This window comes from Hemiscyllium ocellatum, chromosome 16 (genome assembly GCF_020745735.1).
Source record: "Hemiscyllium ocellatum isolate sHemOce1 chromosome 16, sHemOce1.pat.X.cur, whole genome shotgun sequence".
Classification (NCBI taxonomy): domain Eukaryota; kingdom Metazoa; phylum Chordata; class Chondrichthyes; order Orectolobiformes; family Hemiscylliidae; genus Hemiscyllium; species Hemiscyllium ocellatum.
The window spans coordinates 46615356-46630591 of NC_083416.1; the positions used below are offsets into that span (position 1 = coordinate 46615356).

The 15236-nt window shown below is 40.2% G+C and overlaps 1 protein-coding gene across 3 annotated transcripts in view; it reads left to right on the forward strand.

Moving 5' to 3' along the window:
* The window catches only part of LOC132823404 (ras-GEF domain-containing family member 1C-like), an 84652-nt gene that overhangs the window by 15883 nt on the left and 53533 nt on the right, over positions 1-15236 (forward strand). For 2 of the 3 annotated variants that reach the window (XM_060837207.1, XM_060837210.1), the window contains exons 2-5: positions 4873-4931; positions 5852-6011; positions 10046-10228; positions 13403-13525. In XM_060837207.1, coding sequence (XP_060693190.1) covers positions 10052-10228; positions 13403-13525 — 300 coding nt within the window. In that variant the 5' untranslated portion in view covers positions 4873-4931; positions 5852-6011; positions 10046-10051. The remainder of the gene's footprint in view (positions 1-4872; positions 4932-5851; positions 6012-10045; positions 10229-13402; positions 13526-15236) is intronic. The other variant, XM_060837209.1, reaches the window with a different exon arrangement.

Sequence of the window (15236 nt, forward strand, 5' to 3'; positions counted from 1 at the left end):
GCCTGACCTGCTGTGCTTTTCCAGCATCACACTACTCTTGACTCTCATCTCCAGCTTCTGTAGTCCTCACTTTCACCATTATATGCAAAGTGTTATAATAAATTTTGTTAATCATATTTTATTCTATAAGGGTCCTTTTTGAAAGCATAACATTCTCTGGTAATTTCCAGTTCACTTTTCTCTACATACATAGACCACACATATTGCTAAAAGCATGTAGAATGAAATATTGTTATGCATTATAGTACATTTTTCAAATCTATAACTTAACACTATTTTTAAAAATATTTTTAAAAATCTGTTTCATTAAATTTGCTGAGTTCAGACTTGTTCAGTAATCAATGTGAAAGAAATAGTGAAGTTTTACCTGGCAGATCCCTTCGAGTAAAAAATGAGGTCTGCAGATGCTGGAGATCACAGCTGCAAATGTGTTGCTGGTCAAAGCACAGCAGGCCAGGCAGCATCTCAGGAATAGAGAATTCGACGTTTCGAGCATAAGCCCTTCATCAGGAATAAGAGAGAGAGAGCCAAGCCGGCTGAGATAAAAGGTAGGGAGGAGGGACTAGGGGGAGGGGCGATGGAGGTGGGATAGGTGGAAGGAGGTCAAGGTGAGGGTGATCGGCCGGAGTGGGGTGGGGGCGGAGAGGTCAGGAAGAGGATTGCAGGTTAGGAGGGCGGTGCTGAGTTGAGGGAACCGACTGAGACAAGGTGGGGGGAGGGGAAATGAGGAAGCTGGAGAAATCTGAATTCATACCTTGTAGTTGGAGGGTTCCCAGGCGGAAGATGAGGCGCTCCTCCTCCAGCCGTCGTGTAGTTGTGTTCTGCCGGTGGAGGAGTCCAAGGACCTGCATGTCCTCGGTGGAGTGGGAGGGGGAGTTAAAGTGTTGAGCCACGGGGTGATTGGGTTGGTTGGTTCGGGCGGCCCAGAGGTGTTCTCTGAAGCGTTCCGCAAGTAAGCGGCCTGTCTCACCAATATAGAGGAGGCCACATCGGGTGCAGCGGATGCAATAGATGATGTGTGTGGAGGTACAGGTGAACTTGTGGCGGATATGGAAGGATCCCTTGGGGCCTTGGAGGGAAGTGAGTGTGGAGGTGTGGGCGCAAGTTTTACATTTCCTGCGGTTGCAGGGGAAGGTGCCGGGGGTGGAGGTTGGGTTGGTGGGGGGTGTGGATCTGACAAGGGAGTCACGAAGGGAGTGGTCCTTGCGGAACGCTGATAGGGGAGGGGAGGGAAATATATCCTTGGTGGTGGGGTCCGTTTGGAGGTGGCGGAAATGGCGGCGGATAATACGTTGTATGCGCAGGTTGGTGGGGTGGTAGGTGAGAACCAGTGGGGTTCTGTCTTGGTGGCGGTTGCAGATTTTAGGATGTTGGGATTGAAATTAGCCAACATGACCTCCAAAGGTAGCAATCTCTAGTTTAGTCCTCGTGCCATGTGCTAGAGGGAATAGAAATAGGAAATACAGTAGATAATGCAAGACTGGAGAAACGATGTATACAATGTGGAAGAGATTGAGGGGGCTTTATGTAGCAGATCCAGGTAGATTTTCAGGATATAGGAAAGAAAAACAATCCAACAATCCAAAGATGCTGGAAATGAGAAACAGAAACAGAAATTGCCTGGAAAACTTGACAGGCCTGACAGCATCTGTGGAGAGAATGCAGATTTAACATTTTGAGCAAACTGGACCTCAAAGCTAGCAATCTCTGGATTATCCCCAATGAACTGTATCATTGAGTTTCAAAGTAGGAGAATAATAAGATGGATGCTTAGTTGGTGCAGGAAGGAGGCCTTTAGATTCTGGGGACGTTTAAACTTGTTCTGGGGGAGAGTGCACCTGAACAGAGACAAGACAAATATTTTCGTTGAGGTGAGTTACAGGAGCAGATAGTTTTGTGGGATTACGATGTCATGATGATGATATAAACATTCCTTAAGAAAGGACAAGACAACAAATATTCCTGGAGACCAAGTCATCAGGAAAGAAAGGAGTAGAAGTGGCAGGATTGATTAAGAAATGCATGACAGAGCTGGAGAGAAAAGACGTGATTGAAGCATCAAGCACAGAATTTATTTGCTTCGAGCTAAGGACCAATTGAAGTGCCATTCACTCAAGAACTAGTGGGAAAGATGTAGAGAAACTAATTTGCTGGGAGATTACAGGGAAGTGAAAGAGTTGTTGAGTTGTTAGAATGGGGTCCTTTACTTAAAACATGGACTGGAATAAAAGTAGTGTAAGGGAGAAGAGTTCTGAAGTGCATTTGGAGAAATTTCCAGATTAGTATGTTTCCAACTCCATGAGAAAGGTGGCATTGCTGAATCCCAGAAAAAGAGGCAGCCAAGTGGATCAAAAGTCAATGGGGAATGTGTATGGAGCATTGGTAGAATCATTACATTTAGATTAGCGACAGAAAATAACCAGGAGCAATCCAGAGTAAAGCTAACTATTGGAGGGAGGGCTAATTTCAGAGTTGACGCAGATAAATTAAAATCAAAGATCAACAAACAAAACTGTAAGAGAACAGTGGACGCCTTTTTATAAAGGATACAGTTCAGATACATTCCCTAAGGGGGAAAGGGTGAGATAGATAATACCAGAAATACCTGGATGAAAGAGATAAGGATTAAGATGAGGCAGACAAAGGCTGTGAAGATGAAAAGAGAAAATGCTGGAGGAATTCAGCAGGTTTGACAGCACTTGTGAAGAGAGAAAGAGTTAGTTACTGTAGTAATATCTCTCTCACCCATGAAAGACGTTAACAAAATCATGTGACTGGATTGTGTTCCACCAGCCATGGGTTTGAAGGTAAGCAGGAGCAGGGATCTCAAAATCTGACAGACAGCTTGCCCATCACCAACCAGTCTGCCCTGACCTATCTCAAATTTTACAAGAGATGATGGAGGTATCACACAACCTGCCTAGACTTGGGCCTTTTAAAGTACTTAAGTAGATATTAATTGAACTTGACCTACCATTGGTATTTTACCCATAGCAAGATGTTGATGGAGGTTGCCCGCACCATTCAAGATGTTCAGCAATTTTAGTTGTGCAGGCTGCTGTCAAGCAAAGAGTAGGGGACATCCTATGGTCGTCTCCTGTGTCCTTTGTAAGTAACTTCACCAGATCATAACCCCTTCAACGCATTCCTGTGGCCTCTTGAATCTAGACCCTAGCATCCAATCACCAGGATCATGACTCTGACTTACCTCGCCACATGGAGGTCACACAGAGCTGCCAGCCTTCTGATTAGCTGACAGCTCTCTAATATGGAGCACCCTTCTAAGATAAGACTAGAATTCTACATTAAAAACAAGTAATGCTGCTTCAAGCATTAGGAATATAGGTCAGTTAGCTCACCACCAACTTTTTTAACCAGCAAGCGTGACCCAGGGAACCGTATAAAATTCAGCCCATAGTGAAAGTAGAATAATAATTGAGTAAAAAACCAATAAAGAAGAAGTTAGAATGACTGACTGTCTATACTTAAAGTTAATGAACCATCAGGATTGCATGAAACGCAGTTGAAGAAAATAAATGTGCATGTTACAGAGGCTGCCATTTTTCAATCCATCTCGGATACAGAAGTGGTGCTAATGGATTTTACACCCTAATTCAAAAGATGTAAGAATCACCACAGCAAGAACAGGTCAGTCAATTTAATCTCAGTGGTCTGGAAACTTTTTAACATGTTAGAAATGATGACCCAGGACAAAACTACCAGTTATTGGTACAAATGTAGAGTAATTAAGCAGAGCCAGTATGGTTTTTGTGTAGGTTTAGGTGTTTGATGAGGTAACGGATACAGTTGGTGTGGTGAACATGGCTTTCCAAAGGGGTTAATTTAAGTGCTAAATAACATAGTTGGCCAGAAAGTTAAAGCCAATGGGATAAGAAGAGCAGAGATAGAATAATTTTTATGCAGTTGAAAAAGGTCACATACAGCAGTTGGTGCTGTTCCTTGCCCTTTTGTTTTGAATTTGCTGAGAAGTGAAGATTATGTCTGTCATGCCTCTCACAAGGTGAAAAGTGCATTGTGAGTCTGGAAGGAGCTCCTTGCAACTAAGATCATGGTTTATCAGGCAGCAGTGATCTCCATACTCCTGTACAATTCACAGACTTGGACAACCTACAGGAAATACTTCACTGCACTGGAGAAGTCCCAGCAGCGATATCTGTGCAAGATCCTCCAAATCCGTCGTCTAATAGCACTGTCTTCACCCAAACTGACTGCTCCTCACTCTGAACCAACACCACGGGATGGGGCATGTTGTTGGTATGCCTGATACTGGGCTAATGAAGCAACTGCTCTACTCAGAATTTGGTCAAGTCAGAGACTATCACAACGACAGAGGAAATGTTTTAGTGATGTCCTCAAAAACATCCCTGAAGAAGACAAACATTCCTTCAGATTAGTGGGAGATCCTGGTTTGTGAATAACCAAAATGGAAAAATCTTATTCAGGAAGGCACAAAGCTTGTTGAGAGATTTTATTGAGAATGTACAGAGGTCAAGTAGAGGTGTCAGAAGAAGCACACAAATCTCCAAACAATCTATTTATCCAACACTTCAACAGCTTACTCACATGCGACAGAGTCTGCAGATTACACATTGAACATAATTATCCGCTATTTCACAACCCATCAAATCAGAGTGAAAACAAGCCTTCTTCAGTGCCAAGGGACTGTCTAATGAGGACAAGATAATGTAGCAGGGATACAAGCAGGGCTGAGTGCTAGAAAACAGAGCAGTGGTGAACAAAAATTAAAAAACAGAAAATGCTGAAAGAAAAGCCACAATGTGAACATTTAGTCTCTTTCTCTCACTCCATAGACTATCTGAGTATTTCCAGCATTGTCTGTTTTTATTTCAGATTCCCAGCATGCATGATAAAGAAGAAGAATTGATTTCCAGACTGGACAAAATCTGATGGTGAGGTTCTCGGCGTGTTGGAATTAGGACCGCTATGTACAGACACAATTTCAAAATTTTCAGTTAGTGCAAGTATTGTGAACTCTGAGGAGGTTAGAGATAACTTTCAAGAGGGCATAGGTGAGCAGCGGTAATGGGGGTGACATGACAGATGAAATCAAAGAAGCATCAGTGGTGTGCTTTAGTAGGAAGAATAACAGGAAACAGTATAGAATAAGTTATACAGTTTTTAAATAGAGTGAGGGCAAAGGAATTATATGTGCAGAAACTGTTGAAAGTGGTAAGGCAGGTTGCAAAAGCAGTTAATAACGCATATGGAAAGCAGTTAATAACGTATATGGAAAACAGTTAATAACACATATGAGTTTTACATAAAGTGAAATGGAGTAAAATAGCAAATAAATTATGGTGAACCTGTGTAGGGAGAAAAAGCACTGGCTTGACCTCAACTGAAGTATTGTATCCAATTCTGGGCATTGCAGTTTCGGAAGCATGTGAAGTAATTAGTAGGGTGCTGTAAAGATTTACCAAGAATTATTCCAGGGATAAGAGATTTCAGTGGATTGACTGATGAAACTGGAACTATTTTCCTTGATGAGAGAAGATTTGACAGAGGTGTTCAAAATCTTTATGAGTTTGGATGGACTAGATTAAAAAAAATCAAACTGTTACTCTTGGTGTAAAGACCCAGAGCCAGAGGTCACCAATTTAAGATAATTGGCAAAAGAACCAGTGGTGTCTTGAAGAAAAGCCTTTTTTTTTAATGTGACGAGTAGTTAGGATCCTGAATGTACTTCCTGAGAGTGTGAAGGACGGATTCATTCTCTTGCGGAGAGCTACCACAGAAATGAGAGGCTGACTGGCAGTAAACGCAAGTCTTTATTTTCTCTCCTTTCAAAATAATGATCTTGTCTTTGCAGGTAGTAAGAACCACCAGAAAAAGTGGCTTCAACCCTCAAAACCAATGACAGTGCCATCTCTAATGTTATCAGTGCCCAACAGCTTGCCAATGGAGGCACTCTACAGAAATGGCTGCCTGTAGTTTGAGTCGTGAGGGGAATACTGCTTGTCTTCTCACAGGTCAGCAAATCACTTTTGTTATCAGTGGTCCATATAAATCTTTGCAAGGTGGAATAACTTATTGATGCTTCCAGCAGGTTGACAAATTAAGGTGGGAAGATATTTTGAAAGGAGATAAATTCCATTTTAATATTATTTACCATTAATTCTGTCTCTGATATAGAAGAACTAACTTTTTTTTATCAGATTCTCCAACTGCCTTCTTGGAGAGAAAACCTATCTTAAATACCGAAACTATATTTTATTTTTGATATAATCATGAGCTATTTTTAAAATAATACAGGATTAGAAATGTTCCCAAGTAGTTTGGTCTGGTTTCCAAATTAAGGAAGTGATCATATTTTCTTTACAGGACTTCCCTTTTATGTCAAATAAGGTGCAAAATTTACTCGGTCAACAGAGATGCTTTGACACTGAATAATCCCATGTTCACATTAAGTGTTGCTTGCATTTTGCTGCATCAGTTTTCAAAGTGTACAACTAAGCTAGCCTCTTAACATTACTTGGGAGAGATCAAAACCAGAAGCCATAAATATTAGCTCATCACCCGTTAACTGTTTAGAGAATTTAGAATAAACATCTTTACCAAAAGGAGTCATGACAATGGGGAACTCGCAAACCACAAGGCATGTTCCAGAGATGCCTATAAGGGGAAGCTGGATAAGCACATGAGAAGACAAGCAACAGAAGCTGGTGGGGGCTAGAATATAGGAACAGGAGTGGGCCATTCAGCCCACTGTATCATGGCTGACTTTCTCCTCAATGCAAATTTCCTGCACTAACTCTATCTCATTTAATGTCATTAGTCTACAAAAATCTATTGATTTCTTCTTCAGTCTGCTCAACGACTGAGCTTCTACAGCTCTCTGGAGGAGAAGTTCCAAAGGTTCATCACCCTCTGTGTGAAGGAATCCCCCCTCATCTAAGTTTTAAATGGTCTGCCCCTTATTTGTAGATGATATCACTGGTGCTGGAGCCACCAACCAGGAGAATATTCCTAACTATATCCTTCTTTACAGCCCTGTAAGATTTTTGTGAGTTTCAATGCACCAGTCTCATTCTTTGAAATTCTATAGAATATCGACCCTGTTTCCTCAATGCCTCCTCATAAATTAATCCAGCATTCCAGGGATAATCCGGTGTACCTTCATTACACTAAATAAATGGCGAAATATTCTTCCTTGAATAAAGAGTCCAAAACACTACACGATCCTCTAAGTGCAGTCTCACCAAGGCTCTACACAATCACAGTGAGATATTTTACTCCTGTATTTAAATCCTCTTGAAATGAATGCCGACCATACTTTTTGCCTTTCTAATTTCTTGTCACCTCTGCAAGCCTGCTTTTAGTCCCTCATTGATAAGGACACCAGATCCTTATGGACACTCATACTTCACTACCTCACTCCATTTAAGAAATATTCTGCCTTTTTCCTTCTATAGTGAATAACTTTGTACTGATTTACATTATTTCCATCTGCCATGTTCTAGCCCATTAACTTAGCCTGTTCAAGTCCTTTTGAAGCCTCCATGTGTTCTCCTCACTACTTACATTCTCACCCAGTTTGTTATCTTCAGCAAATTTGGATATATTATAATTGGCCCCCACATTCAAATCACTTATGTAGATTGTGAACAGTTGTAGACTTATGACTGACACTTTACCAGGATGTTGCCAAGGTTGGAGGGTTTGAGTTATAGGGAGAGGCTCAATAGGCTGGGGCTGTTTTCCCTGGAGTGTCAGAGCCTGAGGGGTGACCTTTTAGAGGTTTATTAACCCTATGAGGGGCATAAATGGGGTAAATAGGCAAGGTCTTTTCCCCGCGGTGGGTGAATCCAGAACTGGAGGGCATAGGTTAGGGTGAGAGGGGAAAAATTTAAAAGGAACCTAAGGAGCAAAGTTTTCACGCAGTGGATGGTGTGTGTATGGAATGAGCTGTCAGAGGCAGTGGTGAAGGTTGGTACAATTACAATGTTTAAAAGGCATCTGGATAGGTATATGAATATGAAGCGTTTAGAGGGATCTGGGCCAAGTGCTGGCAAATGTGATTAGATTAGTTTAGGATATCTGGTCGACATGGACGAGTTGGACCGAAGGGTCTGTTTCCATGTTGTACATCTCTATGACTCCATGATTTATGATACCCCACTGGGAGAAATCTGCCATCCTAACTGTGATCTCTTTGTGCTTTAGAGGACCTTGCACTGTGTTATAAATTCTAGCCATTACCTATCTACTATAAAATCTTGTAGTGTATTTTCCCAATCCACCCTAGCCAACTTGCCTCATACACTCAGAGTTCTCTTTGCTCACATTTAAGACATTAGTTTCAGAATGAACTATGTCACCTTCAGATTTCATGTAAAGTTCCGTATATTATGGTGCCTGTTTGTCAAAGGTTGCTTTACAGCAGGGATGTTATATAGCCCTTCTCATTGCATAGCGCCACATCCAAAATAGACCAAACCCTGCTTGGCTCTTCAACATATGGCCCCACAAACCCAGGAATCCTCCAAAGCATTTGTGCTAATTTGGTTAACTGAATGAAGTGGTCTGATCCTATCTCAGTAAGGTCTATGAACTCCTCTCTCCACCTTTGGCTTTCTATCTGCCATTGTTCTTTATATCATAGTGGTAGAGTTTGATGGTAGCTTTCCAAATCTGTAAATAATGGGACTCTGCTATAATAAAGCTCACTCACATCATCTACAGATTATTTGTTTACTGCAACTAACATATTATATTAGATGAAGGATAAAAAATAGATTTTCAAGAAATGGTAGTGGAGAGGGGTGAGAGAATCACGTGGAGTGGGCAAGTAGGAACCTGACATTGGAATGAAGCAGTCGACATTAAAGTTCCAGGGCAGTGAATTTACATGGGTATGGTGGGAAGCCAAATATGACCATTAAGAAAGCAGAGATATTTGCTGAATGCAATTTGATGGGATTTTGCAAGTGGCAAGTAGGGATCACACATCATCATATTCCCTACTGTTGATGTTTGAGGGTGTTGATGTGAGATAGCTCTCCAATTGGGAAGGTCGCCATTTTGTAGCTGTCTTCCTCAGGAGGAGAGAAAGAGTTCAGAAAGTTGTAGACTGAGGGGATATAGATATAAATAGAGGGAGAGGGACTAATGGTACATATTAAGAGGCAGTACATAGAGTGAAGACCAGATGATACAATCAAAAGGGCGTAGATAGGCTTTTTAAAAATAGCAGCAGAATCCATTGGAAGGGCTAAAACCAGGCCCATGATGATCACAGACTAAATATAGGATGTTGGTGGATCAATGAGCAGGGGAGGAGCAATGCTTAGCAAGGTGCCTGCTGACATCAGAGGCACAGTAGAGGCAAGAACAGCAAAGGGCCTTGTCCCCATTACACAAGTGGACAAGCTCTGCATATCATCTTCCTAAATTGGCTGGCCTCTACCTTGGGAATCGTGTTTCCCTCTGGGTTTGCCAGTGGAATTCATACAAGTGGGTTAAATACTGCTCCACAGTAATGGGCTCTGCCGAGGAGGTGGCTGGTTTTTGGAGTGTAGTCTTCCAAGCAATTTGGACTTTCCAGTTCTAAAGCTTTCTGCTGGGAAGCCACCATGGTTTCCTGATGACAATAGCACCTCATACGTCAGACTGAAAACAAAGTCAGGATTGCAAGAGTGCCCTTTGTTAAATCTTTAAGGATTTAATTAGTTACCAGAACATTCAGTTTGCCTGCCAGTTTACAGAACCTGTCCTGTCTTCCAAATTCACAGGAGGTGGCACTGGGTCAGAGGGGTGACCACTAATCAGGAACATGAAATTGAGGCCTTGTCCGACTCCCATCCCATTTCCACGCTCATGAAAATTCAGTCCAATTTTAAAAATTGAGCTTGAGGAAGATTGAGTATTGGACAAAGTTGTGTTATGAATCTTTCTGAAAGAAACGTAATGTATTTTCCATGGGGTTTCTCTGAATGCAATTACACAAATACAGTAAATACTATTTTCACTTGTTCCTGATGAGCCTTTCTGTCTCTCTTCACAGGAAGGCATGCCACAAACATTGACTTCTACAAGTATGTTTAACACGAGTGGCTTTAGCCATCAACTTCACCCAACCAAAGAAAACGAACATGAAAGGCTAACATTTCAGGATGGTAACCTTATCTCAGCATCTTTAGAAGCTTTGATCCAACACCTCATACCTACAGTTGACTATTATCCTGAAGTAAGTGTAACCACTTTTATTGCTTAATAATTTGTTTTTAAAAAGGTGATTCATTTTTGCTGGTACAGTACCATTGCAATTAGAAACAATGTTTCAAAAATTATAAGAAAATTCACTGAAGCACTGTATCTATATTTTTAAATGCCATTATGCTTTTGCAATGTTTATTATCTTAATAATCACTTGTTCACACTGCAACAGCATTTGCACCTTATATCAATATTGATACATACACTCTGAGACCAAGACAAATGATTGTTAGAATTGCAGACTTCTTCGGGAGGAGCCATCATACACTATGGATCACAGTCTAATTTTTTTTAAACTTCTGCAGGGGAAGCAACCCCTCACAAAACTTGTACTTTTAAGACTTTGAATTCAAACAGTCTCCACCTCAGATACTGAAGCAGGCAATGTCCCTGACCTAGATAATATACAGGTTCAGGCTGACAACTGGTAAGTAACATTCACATGACAAAGATGCCAGGCAGTAACCATCTCCAAAAAGAGTGAATCTAACTACTACACTTGACATTCAATGGCAAGACCATTAATGAATCCCCAACTATCAACATCCTAAAGGTTCCCATTGACCAGAAACCAAATTGGACTTGCCATATATGTACTGTAGCTAGAAGTCTATTGACTCCACCTACACTTCTTGTTGGCATGGGAAGGCAGCCAACATCATCAAAGACGCCTCCCACCCCAGTTATAATCTCTTCCAACCTCTTCCATCAAGCAGCAGATACAAAAGCTTAAACACAGGTACCAACAGGTTTAAGAACAGCTTCTTCCCCACTGTTATTAGATTTCTGAATGGACCTCTCAAATTTTAAAACTAATGTTGCTTTTTGTGCACCTTCTTTGCAGCTGTAACTCTGTTTTCCTCACTCTGTTCAATCACCCTATGATCTTGCTATGTTATGATCGGCCTGTACAGCATACAAAACAAAACTTTTCACTGTACTTATGTACATGTGACAACAATAAATTAAAACAAATCAAATCAAGAGCAGATCAGAGGGCTAAGGATACTGCAGTGAGCAACTCCCCTTGACTCCCAAAGCCTATCCACTATCTACAAGACACAAGTCAGGACTGTGATGTAATACTCCCCAGTTGCCTGGATGAGTGCAACTACAACCACACTTGAGAAGCTTGACTCCATCCAGAACAAAGCAACCTGCATTATTGGCACCACATCCATAAGCATTCACTCCTTCCAAGCAATACTCCATATTAGCAATGTATGCCATCTACAAGGTGCACTACAGAAATTTAGCTAGACTCCTTAGACTCCTTGGCACCTTGCAAACCTATGACCATTACTATCTAGGAGGAAAAGGGCATCAGACATATAAAAACAGCATAAAGTTCCCCTTTAAGCCACTCACCATCCTGACATTAAAGTATATTGCCATTCCTTCACTATCAGTGAGTCATAATCCTTGTAACTCCTTACTCCTCATCACCACCTTCATAAATAAAGATAGGCAATATATGCTGGCACAGCCAGCAATTTCCACAGCTCATAAATGAGTAAGAAACATTCAGCACCTTTTGCAACCCCTCAAATACTGAAGCAGTCTGTGATAATGGTCCAGCAAGAACAGGACAACATCCAGATTTTGGCTCATAACTGGCAAGTAACCTTTTATGGCATGTAAGTGCCAGGCAATTTCAATCTCAAACAGGAGAGAATTCATCTATGTTTGACATTCAATGGCATTACTATCACTGAAAACCCCACTATTAACATCATCAGAATTGTATTGACAAGAAACTGAACTGAACCTGTCATATATTTGGCTACAAGAATAGGTAAGAAGTAAGGAATTCTGTAAGTACCTTGCCTCCTGATTGCCCAACACCTGATAAAGGATCAGCAGACAAGGACCCTGTCTTGGTCAGTGCATACATTAATCATTATTGGTTGTAATTGAACTTAAGAACTAAAAGCAGGAATGGATCATTCAACCCTTCGAGCCTGCTCTGCCATTCAATTCTATTATTGCTGACCTTATCTCAGCCTCAACTCCTCTTTCCTACCTGCTCTCCATAACCCTTCAACCCATTACTAGTTAAAAATCTGTCTATTGCCTCCTTACCTTTACTCAATGTCTCCTGCACTCTGGGGTAGTGAATTCCACCGATTCACACCCATTTGAGAGAAATAATTTCTCCTCATTTCTGTTTTAAATATGCTACCTTTATCCTAAATGGCTTCTTATTCTAAATTACCCAACAGAGGAAACCTCGCCTCACAGTCTACCTTATCCATCCTTTTTAGCTCCTCTCATTCTTCTAAACCCTGGACAGTTTGGGGTTAAACTGCACAATAAGACAAAACCTTAATCTCTGGAATCAATTGTGTGACATTCCTCTGGACTGCCTCTAGTGCAACAACATCCCTCCTCAAGTATGGCAACTGTAAATGCATGAAACTAAATTGGTCTGTGTTTTTATCCATTATTATGACCAGCTTCAACATTTCAAAACCAGCTACCTTCAACCTCTGCACCACTCTATTTATATCCCTATCTGTGTTTTTGGTATTTCTAGATTTAACTTTTTTCCAATTTTGATATCCCAAGCCTTCTATCTCCCATTTTACAAAATACAAATTATAATAAACACTGCCACCTTTACCTTGTCTTCTAATAAATGTTGCTTGCTCGTTATTCCTGCCATACTCAACCTCCACTCACTCATAATTCTAAACAGTAACTCAAAATAATCATCCTTATTTTCAAATCTCCACATGGTCAAAGAATTTGATCAGATTAGAATCCCTACTTCCAATTCCTTCTGTCACTGCCTCTGATTTCCCACTTTCCTTTCACTCCACCAGAGTTGGTAGAACCTTCGTCTGTCTCAATTCAATTGCATGAACTCTCTTCCTACACTTTCTGTACTTTGCAATTTCTCTCTTTGATTTTAGAAGCCTCTTCCAGGCATATCTTTCTTTGAATTACCTCCCGCAACTCTTATATTACTTTTGCTTGTCTACTATGTGTCTTGAATGTTTAATATATTAAAGATATTCTATTTAAAAAAAGCAGATGTACACTTACTCAATAACATAAGTATAGAAATTGTACTACAAATAGCAATACATTTGTGGTCTCATGTTAAATTTGAACTGTTGCAAATGTGTATTTCTCTTTACAGAAAGCATACATATTTACATTTCTACTGAGTTCACGATTATTCATCGAACCCCATGAGCTATTATCAAAAGTATGCCACATGTGTATAGAGCAGCAAAGTCTAGATGAGCCAGTGCTTGACAAGGTCAGAGTCATATTTAATTACACATAAAGCATTTCCTTTTAACAGTTTGCTAATTGTACAATCCAAATAAATGAGTAGCTCATAACAAAAATGATTCTCATTGCCAATTCACTTTTCCATTGTTGCTAATTTAATTTTAACTTGATACCAATGGCTGTTAACAATAATCTGTTGTAACTTTATCATTTATACAATGGGGCAGAACCTAAATGAAGAGTTTGAAGAACTGTAATAGCTGTAATTTATACAACCACAGGTGTGAATGTTCTCAAAGCATAAAATGTTTTACCTGTTTTTCACAATCAAGGCTTTAATCTGATTTTACCTACTTCTTCTTTCCAATACCTAAGGGTAATACCTTGAGGGTTCACAGCAAAGATTAATTAGAATGCTTCACGGGATGCGAGGGTTGTCATTTTGAGAAATTGAATAGGGGACGTTTATTTCCCAAGATTCCAAAGTACGAAGCTGTTGAAGAGCTTGGCAAGGTAGATACTGAGAGGCTATTCCTCTTGTAACAGTGTCTAGAGATCAAAATCATAGTCTCATGATAGTGGGTCAACCATTTAGGAATAAAATGAGGAAAAAATTCTTATCCCAGTGGATTGCAAAAATTTGCAAATCTCTTTCTCAGAGTGCTGTTGGTGCTCAGTCAATTAGTAAATTCAAAACTGAAATTAATTGGTTTTTAAGCATCAAGGAACTTGAGATTTTGATTTAGAATAGGAAAGAGGTCTTGAAGCAGAATTTCAGCCATATTATGATTAAATTGCAGAGTAAACTCAACAGGTCATCATACCTAGTTCTGCTCATATTGCTACTATATTATCATCATTATTCACAAAAAGCCTCTGATATTTTTATTGGTGTTTCTCCTCATCTTTGTCATCCACATGAACCACAGATACAGTGTTGAACCTGCAGGAAAGAGGGGTGGAAACTAAGAATGGTTACATATTATCCCACTGGGAGTCAGAGTGTGAGTGAACGTGGAAGTTTGTGTCTGTACTGGTCTTCAGTGGATACATTTCTAGTCTGCATCTATTATCATTATCTCCCTTGGCAATGGTATAACTTCAGTGGCCTGTTGCTTGTAAATAATGAGCTATTTAGGGTCAGAGCTCTTCCCCCCCCCAAAGAGACCTGTATTTCATTAAATTATGCAATAATACTAAGTAAATTCAGTGAAGCTGTATGTCTGGCAGCAATTGAAGAAAGAGATGTGATGATATCATCCAGTTAAAATAGAGGAAGGGGTTTTAGCATTAATTTTTCAACTTGTGTTGTGGAGAATGGGTATCCATTTAGTCAGAATGGCAAAGAGTGCAGTCCTCCATTAACTAGAATGTACTGTGAAGGTTTATTTCTGCAGCTTTTAATATTAGAGGAGAAAAACTGTGCTAGTGCCTAAGGAAGGAAAGAGGAGCACTTAGTGAATTATATCGCCAATCTTAGTTTGCTCAGTAAATCTCTTGCAGTACTTTTTTTGTAGTTCTAAGATGAAATGGCTGCCTTTTATTACCAATTGTCACTACCTACTTGGGAAAGTGGACTGATAATCAAGCCGCATACTCCAGGTTAAAGATTTAATTAAATTACAAAGTATTCAATGTATTTGTCTGACAGACTCAGATTAACAGAAAACACTGACCAGGTCTCTTAACATGAGCTACTATTTATTATAAAGAAATCAATCTAATCACAGGCAAAT